Here is a 26,572-nt window from a genome sequence, read left to right as displayed (position 1 = left end):
TTTCTCTGCTGAGGCCAGAGCAGGGTGCGTTTCCCACTTAACACACAATGCTAAGAGGTTGCCCAACAACAGTATGTGGAGCTGAGCAGGAGGAGGCTTCACCAACAGGACCACAAATTGGCCACTGCTGCTCTAGCCATTTCTGAAGAGCAGGGGTGGGGGACTATGACAACTTTACAACCCGTGAACTTCAACCCCCAGAATTCCTCAACCAGTGATGCTAACCACGTTAGGTTAGAGAAAAGCAAGATTCAAGCTTAGAAATGAATAAAAGACACCACACAAACACACATTGCACAACCCAATCACCCCACATCTTGAAAGAGAAAAGCATGGAAATTGGGAAAAGGGCATGTCGTCTGATGTTCAATGGGAAGGAAGGCATGGGTACCAAAAAAAGTTGGCCTACAGGTGTTATCTAGGTTTGCTCACAAAATTTAGGTCCCAGTCATGTATGCTGCTCCCCCCTCCCCCCGGGGACTCCCTCTTTTGACCATCCAAAAGCAACACACCAAAGCAGAGAAAAATATGCCAGCTGTGCATCTTCTAAAAGAAGCTAAGTAATCCTATTGGTGGAACAAGGCTGATTCAGCCATTCTCACCGGGGTGTGGAAATTTGCTGGGAAACCAACATTATCTATGGAGGCTTCCTACCTATTATGGCAATAGCACTTATATACCACTTCACGGTGTTTTACAGCCCTCTCTAAGCAGATTACAGAGTCAGCCTCTTGCCCCCAACTATCTGGGTTCTCATTTTACCCACTTCGGAAGGATGGAAGGCTGAGTCAACCTTGAGGCGGTCAGGGTCGAACTCCTGGCAGTGGGAATGCAGAGCTAGCCTGCAAAATTGCATTCTAACCACTGCGCCACCACAGCTCTATTGATCTTACTCACCTCCTCTCTCTCTTAATTTCCCTCCATTGAGTTGCATTTCTATTCCCTTCTATTCCCAGAATAACCCCTTGAAAAGGTCAATAGGCACATCTCGCCTCCTGCTGATCGTGGAAGTGTGAACCCAGGCTCCCTCTCCCTCCCACTCCCCCAATAAGCTCTGCATTAGTGTGAATCTCTTACCCAATGGAAGCACACGGCTGGAACCAGACGATTGTCCTTCTGGATGCATGTAGGGTTGTCCATCCTCTGCTCTTCCCAGGTTATGCAACAGGCAGGCTAACCTAAGATAGGTTGAGACCCATCCGAGGCCAGTTTGTCTTGAGCGTCTGGGATTGCAAAACCAAATGTCCAATGACTACCAGCTTGGTGGTCTACCTTTGTGAGCCGCCAACCTGAAAGGCTCCAGCTGTATTGGGATTACGACTCCCAGGCTTTCCAAGAACCTCACACACACACACACACAGGTGCAATCTTTATGGCAAGGCCTTTGGTCTCTGTTAACAGCATGCTGTGAGATAACACAGCTCCTTCACAGTGGGCTATAAATAGTAAAACTGTCTGGAACCTAGAAAAGCACGCTGCGTTCTTGGATAAATCCGAGTCCTGATCCTACTTCAATAACTCCACACCCCACTTTTTCATCCACTCTGCCTCTTGGCATTGGAAGGTTTTAGGACCGAAGGACATTTTTCCACTTCACATCTTAAAATGTGGTGTTGAGAGGGTCTTCTGTTTTTTAAGATGTAAGAAATAAGAAAATTAGCAAGGCTTAAAGTAACTGGTTTATAACGGAGCCATATCCATATAACATCGGCCCTAGGAAGAACATAAGGCAAAGCTTGGTTGACACTACTAAGCCATTGTGGCTTCCTTAGGAGACTCTGCTGATGAGGATCAATGTGAGGGTTGACCAACATTAATTCAAGAATGGAGTGGAAGGTCATGGATTCCATTACAGGCGCTTCCCCTTCTTTCTCTCCATCTGATCTCTGCAGAGTCCTCCTGTAGGCGCAGCCCAGAGGCCTTGTGGGGACTTTGCTCTTTTTACTGGGAAAAAACAAGGTGCCAGAAACATCTCCCTTAATCTTCTTTGGCTAATAGAACCTGCCAAACCAGGAAACGGCTCGAGACTGCAACAGCCGCACAGAAAAACATAACAACAACAGAATCAATAACCGGGCCAGGCATTTCAAGGTCAAGGAGGAGAGTCACCTTTACAGAGTGCTAGAAGGGGGAAAATTGCCTCTGAAGTGTTCTGCAGCATCCTTGTCAGAATGGAGGATGTCTTAGTACAGCCAAGGAATTTGCTCTCCTGGAAAAAGAGGTGGGCAAACTTCCACTATAACAAAACAAAAACCTGATGCAACATGAATGCAGCCCTCATCAAAGTGGGGGGTCCTCGGTGGGTGCTGGGCTTTCACTTCTGTCTTTCCAAACTTTCAAAGCTGGAGGGTGATGTCCAGTTAGATATTTGAGGGTGTATTAAAAAAGAGGGAAATTCAGGGAAACCAAAAAGACGAAAGACGCAAGCAAAGCAGCAAGCTGTAGAAATTCAAGAGGCAAATGCTTTCTTGGTTAATACTTTTTTTTATCCTATGCAAAGAAAATCCACCGTGGTATCCCGTTTTGTACTCTGTGTGTGTGTGTATAAATATATATATATATGTCTGTATATATAAAAGTAGATACATGAATCTAAGTATATGAAAGAAGCTGATGAAAAAAGACGGTTTCTCATCCCGAAAGCCATTTCGATCTTGGCTCCTATACAGGTGACAATTTCTTTTTATCTTTGCCGCCACTCTCTGATCTTTCCGTGGCAGAGTTCCACCTGGCTTTTTCCTTCTCCTGGTTCTCCAAGACCATGGACCGCAGGTTTTTGTGGTCAAGTGGTTCCACTGTTGGGAAAAGAATGAGAAGTTTGACGAGGTGAGTTTGGAGAAGAGGCGTTTTCTCTCTCTTTAAAATCACCGTGACAGTGAATGGCCCCGTTTCCACAGCATGAACACACCACCTCCTGCTTGTGTTCTCCCCACCCTTTGACTGATTACCTTGGTTTTCCTTATTTTTCTTTCAGAAAACTCGAGGAAAACCAAGAAAAAGCTTGGTGGAAAACATTGATCAAAGGGAGAACATAAGGGAATTCTCTCTGCCTTTCTAAAAATCTTCCAAGGCAGTTTTGAATAGCTAGCACCCTCATTCTTGCCGGCTTCAAATTTTGCGCAGCCGTCTCTTCTCCCGGGAATTACTTACTGGGCTCTGGCATGTCTGCAAAGGGATCCACGCTGAGGGAAGGTGGAGCCATTTTAATGGTCTCCATTTTCTTCATCAGAGCACTCCCGCCCAAAAAGGGATTCTGCAATGGGACAGTGTCCAGCTCCCCTTCGACTTCCTTGTAGCGCAGGAAGGATTCGATCAGCAAAAGGTCGTTACTTTTCTTTTCAAGAATGCCTGCAGAGGGAGAAGCAAAGGCAACCTGAGGGGTGAGGGAGGGAGGGGGCTTCACATCTCACACGATGCGCAAAGGAAACTGGCGGACAAGGGGGCTTCTTGGTCCTGATTTGGTAGGTGTGACTGTTAGCTCTGGAGGTTTTTTTTTCTTAGATCAGGTTTTCCCAATAAACACCGCTTGATACTGATAAATTTGGCTTCGTTGGATTAAAAGGGGAAATTCTCATTAAAACCTTACATACAAACACTGCAAAGACTACAGTTCTAGGCTGCATCAACAGAGGGATAGAATCAAGATCACGTGAAGTGTTAATACCACTTTATAATGCCTTGGTAAGGCCACACTTGGAATACTGCATTCAGTTTTGGTCGCCACCATGTAGAAAAGATGTGGAGACTCTAGAAAGAGTGCAGAGAAGAGCAACAAAGAGGATTAAGGGGATTGGAGACTAAAACATATGAAGAACGGTTGCAGGAACTGGGTATGTCTGGTTTAATAAAAGAAGGACTAGGGGAGACAGGATAGCAGTCTTCCAATATCTCAGGGGTTGCCCCAAAGAAGAGAGAGTCAAGCTATTCTCCAAGGCACCTGAGGGCAGGAGAAGAAGCAATGGGTGGAAACTAATCAAGGAGAGAAATTTCCTGAGAGTGAGAACAATTAATCAGTGGAACAACTTGCCTCCAGAAGTTGTGAATGCTCCAACACTGGAAGTTTTTAAGAAGAGATTAGATAACCATTTGTCTGAAGTGGTGTAGGGCTTCCTGCCTGAGCAGGGGGTTGGACTAGAAGACCTTAAAAGTCCCTTCCAACTGCTATTCTATTCTATTCTGTTCTGTTCTACATAAGCTATAAGACAGTGTTTCCCCCAGCTGGCTGGGGAATTCTGGGAGTTGAGATCCACACTTCTTAAAGTTCTCAGGGTTGGGAAACAGTCTACTAAGAGGAGAAAAATCCCAGATGGAAAGACGAAGACAAATGAGGGAATGTTGGAAGGCTTTACCTGACCGAAGACAGGCTCTTATGGAAGGTCAGTTTGTATTATTTTCTCTCCTAGCTTGGCCCACATGCATGGGAAGCCTCTAAGGCTCTCTAGGGGAAAAAAACCCAAGGCGATCAAGCTCAGCGTGGGGCACCCTGGTCCTTCCACTCACTGAAATATTGCATCAGATTCTGATCCGTGACCTCTCCGGTCTCTCCCAGGTGCAGATTGATCTGGGTGGCATCGCAGCCGATCTTCTTGAACAGGAAATCCATGGTGGATTTCAGCTGGTCCAAGATCTTGCTGCTCTCTTTCAGATTGTAAGCATAGAGGTTGGTCCTTTCAGTGGTCTTCTGCAGCTTCTCCTGTGAGCAGAAAAAGAGGCTGATGGGGCTAGAGAGACGGTGAAAGTAAAAGTATTACCAAGCCCCACCCCCGCACCCCAAAGCTAAGCCCAACTGATTCCCACCCTGGAGAATCACGTTCTCTTATAAATAAAGGACAGGAGACACTGCCCTGCTCTCCCTCCCTCCTTCCCTCCCACAAACACACATGCACACCAGTTCCACTATGTACCTCCATGCCTTTCAGGCTGCCATGAATTACATTTTCATCTGCCTTCCGCTGGGATTTCAAGTGGCTGATTTCGTTCTACAAAGTTCAGAAGTTCAGAAACTCGTCATTCTGGCCTTCCGGCCACTTGCGACTTGGCTAGGGGCATTTTCAAAAAAAAGCACCAGGTTCAGAGCATGACAGCCTATATTTATTTAACTCGGAAGGCTGCTTGACTCTCAAATGAACCTGGCCGGTTTTACATAATGAGAGAGGGTTTAAAAAAAAAGTGAAAGGAGAACAGGGTAAGTATGCTCAGATAAAAAACACCCCTAAAAAGGAAAGAAGGAAGGAAGGAAGGAAGGAAGGAAGGAAGGGGGAAAGGAGAGGACAGGAGAGCAGGAAGGAGAGGGGAAGGGAGAGGAGAGGGGAGGGGAGAGGAGAAAGGAGGAAGGAGAAAGGAGGAGAGGGGAGGGGAGAGGAAAGGAAAGGAATGGAAAGGAAAGGAGGGGAAAAAACACCTCCCAGGGCCTCAACAAACTTCCTCACCCTCAAACACTTGTAATCAGAGAATGGAATTCCAATTTGTAAAAACAAATGTTTGGAGCTGTTTCCAGGGAGTTCACCCAGATGGATCTTGCTGCCGCCTCTGCCTCAGCTGCATGGTGGCAGCAGCCACCCAGGTCTGCCTATGAAAAAGGCTTCGCTTTTTAAAAGTGGCTCTTTGCACTGATGGGAAGGAGAATGGCTGAAGTGCAGAAGGGCTGGGCAGCCAAAGACCCTGACTATGGAGGTTCTCAGTCCTCCGGGTCACGGTTGTCCCAAAGGTGCTTTTTTCAGGAGGCAGCTGGACTTCCTTGTTTTTCTTTGGAAGACGTTTCGTTTCTCATCCAAGTCAGAGCCGAAGAAGCTCCTTGGATGGGAAGCGAAACGTCTTCAAAGGAAAAAAACCAGAGCGTCCAGCTGCCTCTGGGGGGAAAAAAGCACCTTTGGGACTCGAGACCCCCGAGTACCAATGAAGCAGCTGCCCAGAGGCGCTTCTGAAAAGGGAGATGGGAGGGAGAGAAGGAGCCCACCTGGACCTCCTCAATCCTCTTCTGCAGCCTTTCCATGTCATTGTTCAGTTCGGTGACGTAGCTGAAGAAGGCGAAGTTCTTCTCTTCCTTCTCGAGGAAGTCCTCCACCAGCTGCCCGATGTCCCCGTTTTCCGTCAGCTTCAGCAGTCGCATGTAGGCCACCTCGTAGCTCTCGAAGCTCTCTCCTTTTGACTTGGCCCGCTTCCTGGCCTTGTGCACTGAGGGAAAGTTGGACTGGCTCTTTAGGATACGGAACCAAAAAACTGACCGCCCAGCCAAAAGGTAGCGCCCACTGGGGTTGTTACTGTTACTGGACATACACACCCATGTCCGTATTTTTCAGAGTATGAGACACACCAGTGTATAAGACGCACCAAGATTTTGAAGAGGTAAATTTTAAAAAAGGCCCAAAGTCACTGGTTTAGTGCCTGGTAGGACTAGAACTCCTGATCTCCTGGTTTCTAGCCTGGTGCCTTAACTACGACACCAAACAGGTTCTCAGGGATGGAGGATATTGCCTTGCTGTGTTTTCCAATCCCAGTTTGGGAAGATGCAACACATCTGGGGGACATCAGATGAGGGACCTTTTCTTCTTGCCTCAAATAGCACTCCCCCCCGCCCGCCCCCCCTTACACTGGCATGAACCGAGTGACAAGATGATACCTTCTTCCTTTTTGGCCTGTTCCTCAATTTCTGAGCGGTCCACCAGTTTGATGAGCATGAATGCCTTCAGCTTGGTCTCGTGGTTATAGATTCGCTCCAGCTCCCGAAACTCAATGTTGAACTGGGCAATGTCCTTGGACCGCCGTTCGTTCATGGCAGAGATCCTCGCCAGGGCTTCAACCCTTATAAGAAACAGAGAAGCAGATAGGTAGGTAGGTAGGTAGGTAGGTAGGTAGGTAGGTAGGTAGGTAGGTAGGTCAGTGGGTGGGTGGGTGGTTAGGTAGGTAGGTAGGTAGGTTGGTAGGTAGATGATAGATAGATAGACAGATAGATAGATAGATAGTAGATAGAAGATAGATAGATAGATAGATAGATAGATAGATAGATAGATAGATAGATAGATAGATAGATAAATAGATGTAGATAGATATATAGATAGTAGATAGATTAGAGATAGAGATAGAGAGAGAGAGAGAGATATGTACTGTAGATAGATAGATGGATGGATGGATGGATGGATGGATGGAGGTAGGTAGGTAGGTTGGGTTGGGTTGGGTTGGGGGAAAGAAGGCATTGTAATAAGAGATTGCCCTGCCTGCCTTCTGCCATCCGACAATTAGCACTTTCCATTTTGTGGCATGCATCCCATCTTTTAAAAACACCTTTGTTTACAGAGAGAGCGTCCCTTAGACGGGGAATCTCAAATTTGCCCAACAGTCGAAGTTGCAGTCCTGAAAGTGAGCAGAGAGGGTTGCACCCTTGGTCCTCCTCCTCCTCCTCCTCCTCCTCCTCCTCCTCCTCACCTCTGCTCGTAGGCTTGGGTTGACTGCTCAATGGATGCATTTATGGTCCTCTTTTGCTGCTCAAACCTCTTGTGAAGCCGTGAGTAGATTCCTTCGTAAGTCCCCTTCTGGCACTGCAGGGTTTCTATCTCTTCACGGAGCATGGCGTTTCTGGTCAAGATCGTGTCAAAATGTACCGTAGCCTGGAGGTCAAAGGTTAAAATTAGGGAAGGATCCAGGGCATTCTAATGGCTAGAGTTAACACTGTTTCTCAAAGTCATGGAGAAGAGCGGCTAATAATGAGGGAAGCGATAAGTTTTGGGTGGGATTTGAATAACGCATCCTTCACTTTTCTTTCTGCGACTTTCCACGTCTTTATTCCTTACTGACACCTCCAAGTAGAAGTGATTTACAAAGGGAAGGTTTGGAGAGCAACGTCTGGAAAACACAAAATGAGGCCAGAGGTTCCCTATGGTTACTAGTAGAGTCCAGATTCCAGGCCTAAATGTATTTTCTGGACTCCAAAGGGAAAGTTCAAAAGAAGCCCCATTGCTTTACCTTCGCCATCATCTGTTGTACGTACCTGATCACGGTTCTAAATTTGGAGATCTTCTGCCCCCTCAAGTTTGTTTTTAAGGGCTGCCGTTTGTGGTCCTTATTTCAACGGTTCTCCTCAAGGTGGAGACAGAGGCCAACTTCTCCCGCAAGAGGAAAGTTAGCCAGTCTGCAAAATGAGAGACTCACTCACGTGATTCAGACGGTTGTCTAGTTTGTGGATTTGCTTCTGGAGCCACTTGCCATCATACTCCTGCCTCAGCTTCACCATCAGGACCTTCTGGGCCTTAATCTTTTTTTCCACCTCTTCTACCTAAAAGCAGAGGGAGAGACATCTCAAAACTCTCTCTCTTCATTGAAAGACGACAGTGGGAGGAAAACAACGGATAATCTGCAGTGGGGCTGCTAATATAATCGCTAAATATCTGATGCTTAGTTGTGTACAGGTAGTCCTCGACTTACAACCATTTAGTGGCCACTACGAAGGTACAATAGCACTGAAAAAAAGTGACATATAACTGTTTTTCACACGCATGCCTGTATGGTCACGTCATCAAACTTCACTTGCTTGGCCCCTGACGCATATTTATGATGGTGGCAGTCTCCTGGGGTCATGTGATCGGATTGTGCGGCCTTCTGACAAGCAAAGTCAGTGGGGAAGCCGGCTCACTTGCGGTCGTAAGTCGAGGACTGCCTGTACACGAAGCAGTTCCTGCTCCAAGCCACAAAAACGGCGCAAAAGAAATTGAGACTGAGAGAGGGCAACTCAACAGAATTTCCCCAAATGCTTGCTTGCTTGCTTTCTTTCTTTCTTTCTTTCTTTCTTTCTTTCTTTCTTTCTTTCTTTCTTTCTTTCTTTCTTTCTTTCTTTCTTTCTTCTTTCTTTCTTTCTTTTTTTTTTTTTTTGCCTAAGACTCTACAGCTGGCAATCCTTGAGTTTATGGTCTCTTAGCTTTTGAACTGGAGACTGTGTTTGCACAAGGATTAGGGCCTGCTAAATTAGCTTTGATCGGCAGGGAAAGTGTACCGAGGAGTCAAAAGCAGAAGGCACACATTTGGGGAGAGGGGAGGAGGAGAGCTGCGAATCTCACACTCTCACGCTCGCTCGCAGGCTGTCTATCGTGCTTCACAACCACCCGGGTTGTAAGTCGCACATTCTCCCAAGCACCTTGTCATCAAGTTCTGCAATCAAATTCTTGGTGGCTCTGATGAGAGCATCGTACTCGTCTTTGGTCTGCAGAAGGAATCGGAGCTCCATGAAGTTCCGGTCATCTATGAAAAGGTGGTTGGGTGATTTGGTGAGAGTCAGCAGCAAATTAACCGCATCGTGTTCTTGTTTCAAGGCATGGATGTGTTTTCTGTAAAGGAAAAAAAGAAGGCCTTTATCCGGTGGCTCAGTGGTTAAGACATTGAGCTTGTCCATTGGGAAGGTTGGCAGTTCGGCGGTTCGAGTCCCTAGCGCCGCATAACAGAGCGAGCTCCTGTTACTTGTCTCAGCTTCTGCCAACCTAGCAGTTCAAAAGTACGTAAAAAATGCAAGTAGAAAAATAGGGACCACCTTTGGTGGGAAGGGAACAGCGTTGGGGCTGGACTAGAAGACCTCCAAGGTCCCTTCCAACTCTGTTATTCTCTTTATGCCCTAAAGAACAGGTCATGGTTAGCACAAGGAGTCAACTGACCAATGTGCAAAGGTGACTTAGACAAATTTAAACAGAAGCAGGTATGTTGGCATTCACTTTTCCCAGCCAGCAGAACAGATTATTGGCTGGCATATATCAATGTGGGCCATACACACACATGCCCACCCACCATGGCAGCTCCTGGCTGATGGCGGGCAGACTTACTCCTGGTGGAACAATTGTTGCTGCGTTTTGAGACCAAGGGACTTGCGGCTCTCCACCATCATCCGAAACTGTTGCTGCAGTTTCCTCAGTTCAACTTCTGCCATCATCTCCTTTTCCTTCTCGCTGTATTCAGAGGTCTCGCTCCTGGAATGAGACGCCCTCCGGCGCTGCAGGTGAGATATTTTTAAAAGAAAAAGGGGTTTGTCCTTTAACTGGGCTTAGGTTTCCTTTGGGATTACAATGTCCCTTTCCCCCAGGGAAGCAGTTTTCCTTATTCAGAGTGAAGTAAAGCAAAGTTATTCTATCAGAAAGCTGACTATTAATTTTCCCAAAACCTACACGAAGGAGAGGCCTATTGTTCCACTGTCACGACTAACCTAGCAGAAGAAAAATTGTGCTACCATAACTTGCAGGGGGGGGGGGAGGGCGAGAGTAGTTGGGGTTTGCAATAGTTGACCGAGTGAGATACCAAATCAGCTCATCAGTCCGGCCAAATCAAATGCAAAACAGAAGACGTGATTCAGATGGTGCAAAGGCTGGTCCTTTCCTGCAATTCAAAAAAGTTCTGCTAATCCCAAAGACAACAATGGAACACACTAAGCAAGGCTGCTTCCTTTACCTAAAAGTCTGCTCAGACTGTCTGGCTTTTGCCAGTATGCTCTGGATTGGGGCAGGCAGGCAGGCAGGCAGGCAGACAGACAGACAGACAGAGTGTTTTTCAACCTTGTGAACTTTAAGATGGGTTGACTTCAACTCACAGAACTAGCTGGGGAATTCTGGGAGTTGCAGCCCACCCATCTTAAAGTTCCCAAGGTTGAGAAACACTGAGATAGAAGGTGATAGATTGGATGGATGGATGGATGGATGGATGGATGGATAGATATAGAGATAGATAGATAGATAGATAGATAGATAAATAGATAGATAGATAGATAGATAGATAGATAGATGATAGATAGATAGATAGATGATAGATAGATGATAGATAGATGATAGATAGATAGATAGGGAGAGGGAGAGAGAGAAACAGAAGCTATTCCTAAATTAAATTGAATCCAGTCTTAGCTTTCATAGGTGGAAAACAGAAGCGCTCTCTAAAATGAAACCAGCAGCCAATGGCATTTCAACTCCGCACAATAAGGCAGCTCTCTCCCACAGTGCCCTTCCCATGCGTGGGATGATAACTCTATCAAGCCTTTCCCTGCACTGCCTGGAAGGACGGGAGTCAAAGGCACATCTTGAAGGCAGCAGGTGGCCAAAGTCTGCAAGGAGGTGGGCCCCTTGACTCAGTCATCTAAAATGAGAATCTTTTCTCATTTGTGGGGAGGGGGGTGGGTGGCAGCAGGCATTCGGGCTCCTGCGCCATGGCTAAGCGATGACAGGCGAGGTGCAGACTCTACCGTTACCCAGGCTTAACGCTAACAACCGTGTTTACCAGCGTCTTCATGTTTGCCTGGATTGAGGCTTGGTGCTTCTGTTAAGGAAACCAGGTTAATCGTTCCCAAAACGAAACCTGAAAAAAGAAGTTAATAAAGTAGTTTTCATAGGGAGAATTGCTGTCATCCATTTGCAAGCAAGCAGTCTCCACATCTCTTCTCCTCTCTTTTGGGTCTGGGACAACATGCCCAGATGGTTTCCTCAGCATATTAAAAGAACATTGACATGATGTCACCCAAGCCATGTTCCCTTAAAATTAGGGGGTGGAACAGATGGCAGAGCTCCATCCCAACCCATCCAGGACTGGGGTTTCCATAGCGATAACAAGAGAGCGCACTGAAGCACTGTGCGCCCGCTGCTCTCTGGAAACCCACATACCAAATGGACCGGAGGGAACATTCGGAGCGGTCTGGGAGTGATGAAGTTCAGCCAGGATGACAGGATGGCAAAGGAAGACCCGGCCCCAGAGAGAGAGACGTTGGCAGCTCATTTGAGTCTGCATCTTCCCGTCTGATCTGGCACGGTTCACACACTTCCCTGAAGACCTTGGCTTAAAACTTCTGTTTTTTAATTTAAAAATCAAAATCCAGTATTTTCTGAAACGCAGCTTTAAAAGAAAACCAGTACGTTGAAACAGATGGGGCAAATTTGGGCACCAGAAAAAGAGGGCAGACTTTAGCAAGAGTGCTCCGTCTAGGCTCAGAAGTTCACACATTCGCCAGCTCTTGTTAGTCCTGAATCGGACTGAAGCAGGGGATTCAAGAGATCTGAAGCCTAGATGGATCCTTTCCATTATTTATTCACATTTTATTTATTCATCAAATTTCTATACCGCCCATCTCATCTAAGTGAGCAGCTTACAAATGAAAACCCTGGAAAGCGACATGGATAAAACCAGCATTAATAACAGAGGCCGAAAGTTCAAAGTTACAGAGGTTTGAAAAGTGCCCTCAAGTCCAGTTTTGCGTGCCACTCTTAGATCCCCCCACGCCAGTTGGCAGTGTTAGATCTTGATGCATGTCCAGAAAGTGGGGGGAGTGATTCTCTGAGATCAGGATGTTCCATAGGGCAAGGGGACATGATGCCTGGCTCCCCTGTATAGCAAACTGGCATTGCGAGTGCAGACGTTCCTACCACCAGCAGCCCCCCCTCCCCCGAGACCTTTCCCTTCTCCTCCGGGGCACTGAAGTCCATTAGCGCATCAAAGCGGACAGGGGAGAGATGCCAAGTAAGGCAGAAATCGTGACCAAGGCGGAGCTAAGGAATACGCCTGCGCCAAGTAACCTTCCTAAAACCACCCACGGGGTTTTTCCACTCCCGGGCGCCGCCTTGGCGACCCCAGGCTTCTCTCCTTCCTTCAGGGAGTCCGTTCCAAGCGGGGGAACCCCAGTCGAGCTGCAGATTCTCTCCGGAGCCTCCGGCTCGGCTGAACGGAACGCGCGGACCGCGGCTAATTCTACGCACAATGGAGGGGCTCTTTATGAGCCGGCCGCGTCCCATTGGCTGCACCGGGGGCGTTCCAGGGAGACCCTTCCCGCCTGCTCCTTCTTTTCCCCCCACTGGGCAGGGGCTTCAGGCAGGCTTCGCTCCCGCGCTCCTCCCCTTCCCGCAGAAATTCCCGGCAGGAATGGCCCCCACGAACAAGGGCGATTTTAGAAAGGAAGGAGTTGGGGAAAAGCCTTGAATAAAGACGAAATTAAGGGGGAGGGGTGTGAATGGCCCTAACCCCAGCGACTCATGGACACCTTGGGTTAAGACGGTGCTTCTCACCCTTGGCAAACTGGAAGATAGGTGGACTTCAAGTCCCAGCGATGCTGGCTGGAGGATTCTGGGAGTTGAAGTCCATCCATCTTCAATCTTCTAGCCAAGATTGAGAAGTACAATACTCTCACACGGGCTGTTTTCTGTAGTCTTGATATTGACCACAAACTATGGAGGTAGTGAGTTCTCGTGGTGCCAGGATAGCAAAGGTATTTGCATAAAAGGTGCTCTCCCCATGCTCAAATGAAGCATAGTCTCAGAGAGAGAAATAACTTTACTTCTTGGTTGGGCCATTCTGATCATATTTTGCAGGTGTTTGGGAGTAAGCTCTCCTATCTTCCTCTGCCCAGAATGAGAAGTTAATTGGTTTGGTTAAAGCAACAACAACAACACCCCCCCTCTGTGGCATTCTTCATTGTGCCCGGATTCTATGGGTCCCATTCTCCATTGTTTATCAGCTGCGAATAAGCAGTCAATGAAACGGCTGGGAAGGGAATTGATGCAGTCCAGCCTCTTTGTCTGGATCACAGCACTAGAGAAATATTTGCTCTGACCCACAGAATAACTTCCCTTTTTCTCAAGTCCTGCAGGGATGTGGCTTAAAAATGGCTGTGGCTCCCGTTTCAGGGGGGTTTGGGGTTGCTACTCAACAAAATGAGAAATGAGCTTGGGAGAGTTTAAAAAAAAATAATCCTGGGTGTATTGAATAAATCCATGAACCTCTCTTGGCCCTGTGACTTGCCTCCAGAGGTTGTGGGGGCTCTGACCACTGGAGGTTTTTAAGAAGAGACTGGACAGACGATTTTCCTGAACGGTGTACGCCTCCTGCTTGAGTGGGGGGGCTGGACTAGAAGACCTCTGAGGTCCCTTCCAACTCTGTTATGCTGTTAACACATCATATTGTGGTTTAGTACAAGATGGGCACTCAGGGTTTTCCCTTTTAAATGAAGAGAGACGTTTTCAAAGCATGGATCAGCACTCTGGGCAGCTCCCACTGGTCTCTGCTACCTGAACTCCACATACATATTACACATATTATAGCAATAGCCGCATACTTTAGCAAACTACGGTTTACAGCCCCAATGGTTGTCTGTACATGCACATTTGGTTTGCATTCATGCCCTGCATCAACCCCAAATCAGAGAAACCACTAATAACTATGTTGTGTTAGATAGAGCCAAGACGGCACAGTGGTTAGAGTGCAGTACTGCAGGCTACTTCGACCGACTGCTAGCTGCAGTTCAGCAGTTCAAATCTCACTGGCTCAAGGTTGACTCAGCCTTCCATCCTTCCGAAGTGGGTAAAATGAGGAGCCAGATTGTTGGCGGCAAGAGGCTGACTCCATAAACCGCTTAGAGAGGGCTGTAAAAGCACTGTGAAGTGGTATATAAGTCTAAGGGCTATTGCTATTGCTATGTGAATCCAGCCACTGAAGCCCACAATGGGTGATATGAACCAGTGTGTCATAGTTTCTCAATAAACCACAGGTAAGAAAGCCAAGGATTTTGCATAATGCGTGAAGCTAGCATCTGGGCATTACTTAAGATCAGGTGTTCTTGGGAAAGCTGTGGATTTTCTATTTTGGTAAGCAATCTTATTTCCCTGGCTGTTGAGCTCAGCAGACCTCTCCTGCATAAACATGTTGGACTATTAAAAGCTCCATACTACCTCTTAAATTATAGCCTGCCACTAACCACAGATTGTGGAATCCTGCCAGGAAAATCAGGTTGAGGCAGGGAGTTCTCGATTCAGGAGGCTGCAGTACCACAACCGGTTGCCTAGCAACCTGGATGCAAATTCCCATCCCGTCAGAAAGCATTTGTCTTTCCAGCCACGACTTGGCCATGGGAGCGCAAAGGGGAGGATTGGGGGTGGGGGGAGCTAATGAGGTGGCTTTAAAAAGGCAGCTCCTACGCAATCTTCTCGGGGAGCCTCTCGGAGGCAGGGAATCCATAGCATAAAAAAGAAATGCTTTGTTGTTTTTAAAAACGGGACTGAACTAAAAATGGCACAGCACAAAGGTGTTCTATCACAACAGTTGCAAGATAGCAGCTGGTGGGATCATCGCTGAGGGAAGAATCCTCCAAAATAAATCTCCTGGGATTCAGTAGGGTAGGACTAACTCTCACCAGGTGAACTTTAAAAAAAAACCTTAATAGTGAAGATGAAGGAGACTTTCTGAAGCAAAGACGGCAATATCTCGTAAGGCTGCAGCTTGGTGTAGTAGTTGGATATCTGACTTCTAATGTAGAAGGTCCTCCGGTCAAGGTCCTCTGTCCTTAGGTGGGCTGAGGTTGGCCCTGAGAGCTACAGCCAGCGGCCACAATGAATGCATGGTGAACTTGGGGCAGGCAAGGCATCCTGCCGAATTAATAGATAATTACATCGTGGGATATGGTGTCTTGAGATGGCAAACTTGAAAAGCCATCAAATAAAGGTTGCCAGTTGTGTGCCTAGGGGCGCCAAGGCCCAAGCAAGAGGGAATCCTGCTCTCTTTTCCGCGATTCCACACTGCACAAATGTTTGCAATATGTGGTTAGCTTATTAAATCTCAGCCGGTTGTGGTTTGTTAACCCTAGTTTGTGGTTGAACACAGTGTATACCCCTGGCCGTTTTGTCTTACTTACCCAAGATAGATAAAATAGCAAATTGGCTTAGTAAAATGTGTGAATCTAGCAGGACATTCCGAGGGGAAATGTTCCTGGTCAAACGGCTATCTAATTTGATCCAAGGTTTTTGATGGTGCTAAAGACTGAAACAGATTTTGGGAGGGTGATATCACTGTGCTTCGAATCCCTCCTAGTTTGGGCCTAAAATGCAGCTCCTACAAGAATCCTCTGGGAAACACTTTAGATGGTTGACAATGACTCACACATGACCATTTGACGAGACAGGGGCCCCCTTGTGAGGATGCGCCTGGGGCAGTTTCATATTTGGGCCTGGCTCAACCATAGTTTTGATTATATCGCTCCTGACGGGTTTTAATTTTGTAATTTATTTAAGGGATTTTAAATTGTGATTTTAATTGTTTATATGCATTTGTCCACCTCCTCTTCGTATACGTATACGTCTACATTTTTGTGTATGTCTTGTCCATATTTGTACTTATGTGTTTTTATTGTACGCCGCCCCGAGTCCTTCGGGAGAGGGTGCGGCTAACAAATAAAATTTTATTATTATTATTATTATATTTATGTTGGGCCTATTCCCTTCCATTCGGTTTTTTTTAGAAGAGGCGACCTGGTCTTTGTGTTTCCAAGTCCCTGACTGGTTCTTGCAGTTCCATTAATTGAGATTAATGTCTCAATCAGTTTCATAAAAGTGCACAAAAGTGGCTGGGAGATGAATCTCTTGTCCATTGTGGCTCCAGATGTATTTATTTTGTCCTGCAATTAGCTCGCTTGTCACAGCAGCTGCCAAAATGAAAGCTCATCAAGAATTGTATTGCTATTGTCAAGACTTGTTTTTGGGAGAGGGGCAAAGTTTAAAAAAAATATATTTCATATTTTTGTTGGATGGTTTAACTATTCCAGTCTGCCCAACTAGGACTGAATGAATATTAATTTTTAAAACTACTTGTTGCTTCTTACTTTCCTTAAAAGTTTAGCTTGATGGTTGGGAGATTAAATATCTTTCCTTAATCTGGGGCTTTCAGATAGAGCTAACCTGCATCATTTTTCCTAGGCAGGAGAACTGCAAGCTGCCATTCCACACATCTAGAGGAATAAAGTAGGAGCCAGCTGGCCTTATTGCCCACTTGGGCCTTTGGGATAGCTTTCATATCAGAAAGCAGCACTGCAAAAAAAGAACATTGTTTTTTTTATATATATATTCCCAGGGGTATTTTGACTGACTGTTTAAAACGTGGTTATGCCACATCTTTCTTTCCTGTAAGCGGGCAGTGCTGGCAACCCCTTGGGGCCTTGACAATGCCAGATGCCATTCACAGGCACCCTTCATATTTCCAAAGGGGAAAGTTAGGACTGCCGTAGACCTCCTTCTCCTTCAGAAGGCCGCACTGGGTTGAGAGGAACGTTGTCAAGCAGATTTGGGAATAGAACTATTATTTTCTGGTTTTAGCAACACCCCAAAAATGTTATATTTAGCTTCCAAGGATTTATGTAACATCTCTGACACATGCTTTCAAAATGTACAAGCTGTACAAGCCATACTTCATCTCAAGATTTGATTTGATCCATTTTAGGGCAAGAGAATTCTCTCACAGCCTGGACCCTTCTAACAAGTCATCCTACTCTGCCTGGATTTCCAAAGGTCTTCACTATATAATTGAGCCTTGTTTTTGAATGCAATTTGCAGTACCTAAAATCCTTAAGTCTCAACAATATCGTGGAATCCTGGCAAACTTTCTAAAGGCTGCAAGGAAGAAGGAATGGTTGTTGAATGTGGAAAATCCAATAATTCTGAGGGATGTGAAACATCAGTTTAGCTGCAGAAGGAAAACCCTTCTGCTAAAGAGACAACTGGTCTACAAAAAGAAGGTCATTTGATTCTGGGAGACTTCAGATAAAAAGCCAGTGGAACAAAAGGCTTTGAAAAGGTTCCATGAGGAAAGAAACAAGCAGTGCTTGCCACTGGATCATGAAAATCCTGTGTAGATATCGAGTTGGGAGAAAGTGCAACCTGCGTCTTTCTCATTCCCTCGTTTCCGGATATCAAAAAATCCAGGTTGGCTGGGCCTCGAGGTAATCAGTCTCATCCTGTTAGGAAGCATTTCAAGAAAGCTCTCGGAGAAGATTTCAAGAGCTGTTTTGATTCCAGCAGGATGGCTATCAAAAATATCCCCAAGCCCAGTTACTCATCCTAACTCATTATGCTTGGCCACACAGAGTTTAATATTCATTAGACAAGTGGCTTCCCAAGACTTGGCTTGTGCTTGTTCTGATCAAGAGGGTGACTAAATCATTAGCTGTAAGAGGTACCTCTCTTGAACTTAGCTCTGGGAGACCGGTTCCACTTAAATTGGGAGGGAGATGGGCAGGAAGGCATGCCTTGCCTCCATGAAGAGCAGCTAAGGGTTTTCTCTTCCCCATCGGTTCAAATAATCTGTTCTTGTGTATGCAATGATGCCCACTGACTGCCCAGGTGCTCTGGGTCCATTTCCAGTGATCAAGATCAGAATATCCAGAGGAAGGCTGATCTTAGGTCTTGTAGGGAGTCACGGTTGACTGAGGACTTGCAGCCCTGTGTCCCTTCTGTTGCTGGGCGGGCAGCTTCCTCACAATCGCACCAGATAAATTGCAGATCAGAGGAGAGTTTCAGTGAGTAGACAAAGATAAGGAAAGCCATTTGTTTGGAGGAGGAGATCTCAGCTGTGGGCAAAATTGGGTTGCTGTCCTTTTGGAAGAAAAGTGTTTTCTGAGAGTTTTTCTTCTTCTAAATCTACCTCTAAGGACACCTGCTACAAAGCAGGAAAATGGGAAAGGGGAGTTGATCTAGGCAGGTAAAAGAACTCCAATTCAATTCTCCTTTGTCAGATGAGACATGCCACCTCTACTTTCCTACAATTAATTTTCCTTTTACAAATCCTCCATCACAGCAATGGAAACGATCGTTGCTGGCGCACCCATTTAGATAGGAGTACAACTGCATAAGGAACCGTGCAGTCAGAATCAGTTGGGTGTTTCCAGTTTTTCGGTCTATTTCAGCTGCAATGAACATATATTTAAAGATGTTTGAAATAGGACAGCCTTACTGAACTGGGCGTGTTGCCGTGTTCTCGGCTAGCCTTAAGTTCTTATTACTTGGTTCCAAATTATTGTGACTGATATTGCTGTATTTGGACGACTGACAGAATCACACACTTTGTAAAGGAAAATGAGAAACAGACAGCCCCCTTGTTTTCTTTCTGATGGAACAGGGGGCGGGGGGGGGGGAATGGCACAGACAAGGTCCTGTGTTCTTCTGGACTGACATACAGGATGGGGTGGGGGCGGGGGGGGTCACCCTTTCCCTTTCTGTTTCTTTTCTACACTCCAGTGTCACTAGGGTGCTACACAGAGACAAATTTAGGAGAGCTCTTTAGGATTTTCCCTTAAAGCTCACCAATGCATAGCTCGAATGCTGGAACTCAGCTGTCAAAAACCAGATAACGGATTGTTGAAAGCAGCCCGAGGGAGGGGGTTTTCTGGGAGAATGAGAGAATTCATCAAGCATCCCGTGCAGGGAGCACCATGCGTTGCAAGACACTCAGGAGGTCCACAAACACTGTCTTTGCTTCATTATGGGAGGCCGGCAGGCGATTAATTTTCAGAGCAAGATGAATAAGCAGGCCGAGAGCATTTGATCCTACCTTGATTTCTTTCCACATACAGTCATTCTTAGGGGCCATTTTAATCCGCTTACTTTTATCCCACCTGGGTGACAGAACTGGACGTAAGGTCTGGGGAAGGGAGGGGTGGGCCCAGATAGAGAGTTGCCTGGGAGAATAAGGAGGCAGAGAGGAAGATTAAGAAGTAACGTTCTGGAGTAAATTTTGGAGGAGGGCAAATGACTGTTAGGCATTTGCAGAATGTCCAGAAAAGACGGAACCTGCTGCTGGACATCTGGCTGGCTGTCATTCCACAATAGAACACTTTGAGGCTGTTCTCTCTTGTTTGTGAACCGGGGGATCAGAAGCAACCAGCAGCTCAGCTTCCACTGTGATTAGCTTGATGCATTTATTAATACCAACAATTTGTCACAATGAATTTTGCATTGAAAGGACAGGAGTGGGGAGCTGATTTCCTGCCAAGGAGTACATTTCTCTAGGAGCATAGGACCTGTTGGAGCCTGCACATCAGAAGGAGAAAGACAGTGAGATGGCCAGTCACATATAGGAGATGGGTGGCTAAATAAATAAATAGGGAACAGTGTACAAATTGGGTACTTTTCTTTTATGATCTTTCCTGCTTGCCATTCCCTTTCCTCCTTCATATTATTTCTCCATCTGTTTAGGCTTTAGCTGTTCCCGCTTTCATTCCCTCTGCGTGAGTTTAGACTGAACCCACAGGTGACTCACCCTAAAGTGAAACAACAGGAAGTTTGCAGCCGCTGTTAGACTTGCTGAAGTCAGCTAAACCGATAAGAAGAGTGCATACATATATTTATTGGTTATGTTTCTTTTGATGAATGCAAATGGCTTTGGCACCGTCTTAGAAAATGCATTTTAATTGCTGCTACATATAAACCTTGAAACTATAATCCCTTATCCGAATCAGCACAAGGTATTAATAGTGTTGTTGTTTTTTAATCAGATGAAGCTCAGCCAGGCTGCCTAGGGAAGTCCATGTACCACTGAAGAAGGGGCAGTGACAGAGCACTTCCTCAGAGAGAACGTGGGATGAGTATGAAAAACACACCCTGGGCCAGGCTGTCATATTGATGAATAAAGGAGGGAAGGCAGATAGTTTGCATTTTCTGTTGAGTGTGTTATACAGCAGAAAGGCAACTCCAGGTCTTCCAATGCAGTTATGAAAGAGGCTTAGGATGAAAAAGCAAAAGAGATGAATAGCTGACAATATCACGTATCCCAGACTAGGGCTGGAGATATGCAAATGCAGACTGGATGTTTTGGTTCTCTAAGCCCACAAATGGAGCAAGTCTTAATCCTGAATTGAAGAACGAATTTCAATTTTTAAAAAATCATTGCTTTATTTGCTAGATAGGGACATGAAAGACATGGCATTATTATGGTCCAAGCATAGGATTCCCTGAGCATGCTGGAAAAAATCATGCCTTCCGTTTGTACAGGTCTTTTTTCCCCACAGGAAAGAAAGGAGGAGCTCAGCACTTCGATGAGAATAGCCAGAAAAGGGAGTGATATGAGAACTTTGTAAGAATGTCCTATGCATGCATTTGTCTCTTTGCATGTGTGTGCAAGACAGAGATAGGTGTATGAGCGCATATGAATATTGACTTATAGATATACTTGTATAGAAGAATTTTCAGGCATACTTTGTTTCACCAGAATTCTTCTTTTTTTAAAAAAACGGTATCTACCTCCCCCCCCCCCCTTTTGGACAAAAATTTCCAATAACATTTAATCTTTGTCATCCTTGATGTTTATCACTGGATAAACTGAAGCATCCATCTTTTATCTGCAGGGAAACTTGGCCAAATACTGCTAAATTAAACTGATCAGTCAATGTCACTTAAGTGAGATCTTATCTGGGAAAGAAAGGCCAAAATCTATTTCCCCCCCCCCCCAAAAAAAAAAGTTTAGGAGAGCAACATCTCACAATGTTTTCTCCGTTCTTTATCATAAATATAATTATAATTCTGGAGAGTTTTTCAAACATTACTGGGTGCATTCGGTAGGACTCTGGTCCAGCCATGGACTCCTTTACCCCTATGCTCTTCCAAGCGTTGTATTTGTAAAAAAAGTCCTAACTTCTTTGGTGTATTTTAAGCAGCCATATTATTATCAGGCACTGCACAATTGCATCCCAAAAACAAGAATGTGTTTATCATGATCCAAATGTTTAACATTATATCACCAAAGGCAGAAAAAACACTTTGTTTGTTTTATAACTTACATTTCGCTTGCCGTTTTGGTCTCTAGTACCTTCTAAATCAAGCTTTTCCAATCTGATGTTCCTCAAATGTGTTGGGACTGCAATTCCCAGAATTCCCATTTGGCAGAAACAGATTACAAGTAAATCATACACTGCTTGAAAATTCATTGGTGGCATCTGTTGGGCTGCAGCTGCAGAAGACAAAGTGGGTTTAAATGGCCATTTTTCTCCTCTTCCCTTGCTGGTTCTAGTTCCACCTAAGTCAAAACCTATATCATCTGCTGGTAGAACTAAACCCATTCGTGACAAAAATTAAAAACTACATCAGTTAAAATGGTTGAAAACTCTTGGGAAATTGTCATTTTGAACAGCCTAGAATCTTAATGCAATTCTGAATCAATGAACAAAATGCTGACTCAAACTGAAGACGATCCTGAATTATCATTGATTTCCCCAGACGACATTAATTTTAAAAAATGGACAGGAGCTGGCAGAAATTTAAGACAAGCAACATGTCTTCTAGAATTTTAAAATCAAGGGTGTTGCTGAAACAAAATCTTTCCCTCAGTTGTATGACCTCCTGAAGTTATTGTACCTCAACAATTATTTTTCTTATGATTGCTTTATGACAATTTTGTTTTGGTGGGGGAGTGCAGTTGTGTTGTTTCTAAGCAGTTGAATAGTAAATTACAAATTATGGTATTGTGATTTTCACTTTGGAAATACTGCTGGGGGAAATGTGTTAATTTGCAGGGGGGGGGGGGGAAACCAATCTGGAAAAGCATTTTAAAGCTGAGAAAAATATATGAAATGTATTATACTTGAGTGCAATCTAATGCTATAGAAACTAGGGAATAGGCAAAACGCAAAAGAGGGTTTTCCGAAGAAAGGTTGGACTGGGTGTGATTGCTTTCTTTTTCTAAAGAAAGCACAGTACATGAAATGTACAGAGTCACTGTCTGAACTTTGCACACATTTACAGTATAATATTGCACTAAAAAAGTACACTAGCAACTGGAAGTACAATTGCAGAAGTATCCCAAAATTACAAAGTGTGTGTCTCATGGTCACGTTGTAAAACTGTGGATATTGCAGGACAGTTTGTCATGTGCGGTTTCATGACCCGCCTGAGCGAGAGTTGGATCTGGGGAACTTTGTGGTGCTTCACAGGTGGACGAAAAGTTGATATACTACCAACAAGGTGAGCAACAGCCTGAACAGAATACTAGATCAACTCTCACATGTTGATTGCACTAGATCAATTCTCATAATTCCTACCCAGCAACCACATGGAAGTCAGTGTGGAGGCTTTCTCATGTGATAATCTTCAAGGCATTGGGAACAGTTTGAAGGCAAGTAAATGACAGAAAGATGCATGCAACAGCATATTAAAAAGTCCATTAATAGGTGCAAGGCTCTCTCTCAGCTGAAATTTAATTCAGGTATACTACTAAAATCTGCTCATTCATGCCCATACCGTATTTTACATCACAGTTACATCATACCTGAAGACCTGCCAGCCAGTTTATCCTAATAGAATAGTTAAGAGGAAAATGTGAAGATGAAAACAATTAAAGACAGCCACTGCCAGAATAAATAACCATTATCTTCATATGTCATCACCAGCAACTTACTTCATGAAAACATAAGAACACGGAAAGAGCACAGCTGCATCCGTGTATCCCAGAATTCAATTGCCACTAAACAGATGTCTTGGGAAAATACACAATAAAAAACCAAGTACAATAATCCTTAGAACAGAGTTCTTACAGACTGTGCTAAGAAGGGAGCCAGTTATAAGGGAGCCCCACAGTTAGGACTAGCTCGCTCCTGGTTGTCCAGAGATTAAGTTAGTATGAATTGTTTGAGACAAAGATAGGCTTCCAATCTCAGCTAGCCTTCTCACTCATAATAATATATGCCATTGCCATGAGAATTCCAATCTATTTTTTTTAAAGGGGGAAATGAAAACATTGGTTAACGTAGCAAAAGATGGTCTTATTCAGAATTCCATTCAGGTTTGTTCTCTTCCATTTCTGTTATTTCCTTCCAAATCCAGTTTGTGCCCACAAGCAGCCTTACCGGGAGGAAGAGAGAGAAAAAAGGTAGGGAAAATGTTCCCCACTGACTCTCACCACTTGAAACAAAAGTGTTGCGTCACGAAGTTGCAACACTAAAAGCTCTTAATGGTGCTGCTGTCACACTTTTGCCATTTTAAAAATGACAGATGAAAAGGAAATGAATGTTCTTCCTGACTTTCCAAAACCTATTGCGCAGTTTTATTTTTCTGATCCTTGCTGTCTGTTGGTGCTCAGTACATCTACAGAATTTAAACATTTAGAATATATTCCCAAAACAAGCTTTGTTAAGACAATTCTGTATATTCTCCTGTTTGACGTACCTTTGTTCAGTAAAGCCATATTTTGAATTTATTTCATAAAAAGCAAACAGTGGCCATTACATAAATATGATGTTCACAGAATGATCGAAATCTAGAATAGAATAGAATAGAATAAGAGAGTTGGAAGGGACCTTGGAGGTCTTCTAGTCCAACTCCCTGCTTAGGCAGGAAACTCTACACCACTTCAGACAAATGGCTGTCCAATCCCTTCTTTAAAACTTCCAGTGTTGGAGAATTTGCCTCAGTTCACAAATTAAATTATTTTTTTTACTTTATGAGGCCAGGATCTTCAGTAATCGGCAACCCAGTAAGATCACAAAAAGCATCCAGAAAGAAAAGAGAAATAGAAAAGGAAAATTAAACAAACAAGCCTTTCCAAATTGGGGATTTGGAGAAGGAGGCAGCCGTGAAAGAAATGCAAAGCTAGAGAGCAGAAGGAATAAGGTCACCCTGCATTATTTAGCCAAATTGTCATTCAAGGCTTGGGAAATGTCAAGAGAGAGCAGGAAACATTGTTTGTGGGTGCTTAGTTTTGTCAAGCAATGCAAATATAAGAGATAAAGGCGGGATTTCCTTGGAATGTGTGCTCATTAGATCCCTTCAGTGTCCCAAAGAGTCATTTTGGGGCAAATAGAGGGGATTTCATACATTTAGGATCCACTGCGAAACTACAAAAAGGGTTTGTGGCATTTTGTTTGGGTTTCTTTTATTGGCACAATTATAGCTTTGCAAAGGAGACTGAATTTTCTTTGCTAAGAATAACTCGTTCCATAAGGCAGTTTTGTTAAAATTTACTTGTTAAAACTTGCCTAGTCCTAAGGAATACTCTTGTTGTTTTTAACCATTTAGTCATGTCCAACTCTTGGTGACTTTATAGACAAGTGATCTCCACGCTATAAAGTCCCTAAAGGAATATCACTGCCTATTAAATAGGATGGTGGGATAATTCAGGTAGAGAAGAAGAATATGCGAGAAACACAGCAGAATCACAGAACTGAAAAAAATGGGATATGAACATTTTAATATCTTTAAATTTTTAAATAAGGTTGGGAATTTTTCTATTGGTGGCAGGGAAGATCCTGTTGGCTATCAAGTACAATCAAGTGAAAAAAATTAAGGGAACCTTGCAGGATAGAAGGAATAATTACGGGTACAATGACCTAGGCAGCAAAGTGATATATTTTCTAGTGAAGGTGATTTTATCTATGGAAGAAGCAAGTGGATTGCAGATACAGAGAAAGAGTTAGATGTCCCAGAACAAGAATGAGAATGAGAATGAAGCCCATTTAGTGTTTAGATATGCCAGTATAAACCCAGGCCTTTTAAGGGTTTTTCAAATTCCAGTGACTTCCTATATTTCTTCTGCAGTTTGATTTAAGCCCTATTGCCCAGACTTAATCCATTATTTTTGTTATTTTAGGTAGAATCATATTCTGCACATGGCGTATGATTTAACCCAGATGACCTTCATTTTCTTGGTACTGACTCTCTCTTTTCCTGACTTATATTCAAGACGAGATGACACTGCAGCTTTTCTCAAGCTCCCTGCCTCAGCTCAAAGACTTACCAGTTCCCCCAGTGATAATGACATAGTTACAGTTAAGGTTATTGCATAATTGCCTCTGTGTTGCCTGCGCGTGTTCCAAAAATAAGTCCTCAGAGGAGAAATATTTACTTAATATTTAAGCACTAGAGCTGACATCTTTTGAAAACAAAAAACAAAAAACAACCGCTCTATCCATTCAGATTTCTGCCACATCCCAGCATAAGGCTAGGAGAGCTATTCAGCAATGGGTCAATTGGAAAGGACAAAATTTGGCCTTGACATCTGCCGTAATAATAGTACATACTAATAACACAGACACTCATGGACCACCAGCCCTCCATCCATGCATCATAAATAGCATTGGAAAGCCTCCCGGATGCTCGAAGCACCAAAATAAAAGAGATTTATGGGGAGGAAAGGTATGGAAGGAGGGGAAAGCCTCAAAATAATTCAGGAAAGGTTAGGGCTGTGCGGTGGCTGCAGAATCTGTGGGTGGGTGCCAAGGGAATACATGATGTGCTATACAGTATTAGTGCTGACTTAAGGTTTTGGGATTGAGGCTGGCTCTGCTTTCTATTGCTGATCTCCCATTTGCTCTTAAAATTTTAATTCCCCCGGGTCCAGGTGATGCTGGTTTTAGCTGCTTTTAGCCTAGAAATGAGGCATATTTTTTGTGGGGTGGGGGAATAGCAAGTTTCATGCTGCAGCTTTCTGGATTCACGGAATCATGTTGAGCTTCACGTAGGAAGATGCAAAGACAAATATTCCTGCTTTAGTGCTAAAAACCACAAAGAGGGTCGATTATATATTGCATTTTAAAAACTAAACCTTTTTTTTTTACCTTTTGTTAATTGATCCATTGTTTCTTCTAAAGGAAGCGATGTTTCTGCACAGAAGAGCTTGGGGTGGTTCCATTCCCTCTTTCCTTTTATTCAGCCTGTGAGCCAAATTGTCATGGATTTTGGGGGGGAGGGGGGGAGTGTGGAGTTCACATTTGGGGAAAATGGGTTGCAATCCCAGGAGAAAGGAAGAAGGAGAGAGGTTTTCCTTATCAAGTGGGGGAACCACTTCCCCCCCCTTGAATCTAATCTTGATAAGTCTGGTCCCTCCATCG

At 44.5% G+C, this 26,572-nt stretch overlaps 1 protein-coding gene across 1 annotated transcript; it reads right to left on the bottom strand.

Annotated features, from left to right (window-relative positions):
- Positions 1 to 31: 31 nt before the first annotated feature.
- Positions 32 to 26,510, bottom strand: CCDC63 (coiled-coil domain containing 63). Its single transcript, XM_081966312.1, has 12 exons — positions 26,300 to 26,510; positions 21,533 to 21,702; positions 9,801 to 9,967; positions 9,125 to 9,314; positions 8,150 to 8,269; positions 7,423 to 7,604; positions 6,620 to 6,801; positions 5,957 to 6,174; positions 4,905 to 4,979; positions 4,501 to 4,693; positions 3,151 to 3,348; positions 32 to 2,795 (listed from the first exon to the last, which is right to left on the bottom strand). The coding sequence occupies exons 1-12, from the start codon at positions 26,316 to 26,318 to the stop codon at positions 2,662 to 2,664; spliced, it is 1,848 nt and encodes a 615-aa protein (XP_081822438.1). The 5' UTR covers positions 26,319 to 26,510; the 3' UTR covers positions 32 to 2,661.
- Between the last annotated feature and the right edge of the window lie 62 nt (positions 26,511 to 26,572).

This window comes from Natrix helvetica, assembly GCF_964273705.1.
Source record: "Natrix helvetica genome assembly, chromosome: 14".
Lineage (NCBI taxonomy): Eukaryota > Metazoa > Chordata > Lepidosauria > Squamata > Natricidae > Natrix > Natrix helvetica.
This window is presented reverse-complemented; position numbering and strand designations above follow the sequence as displayed.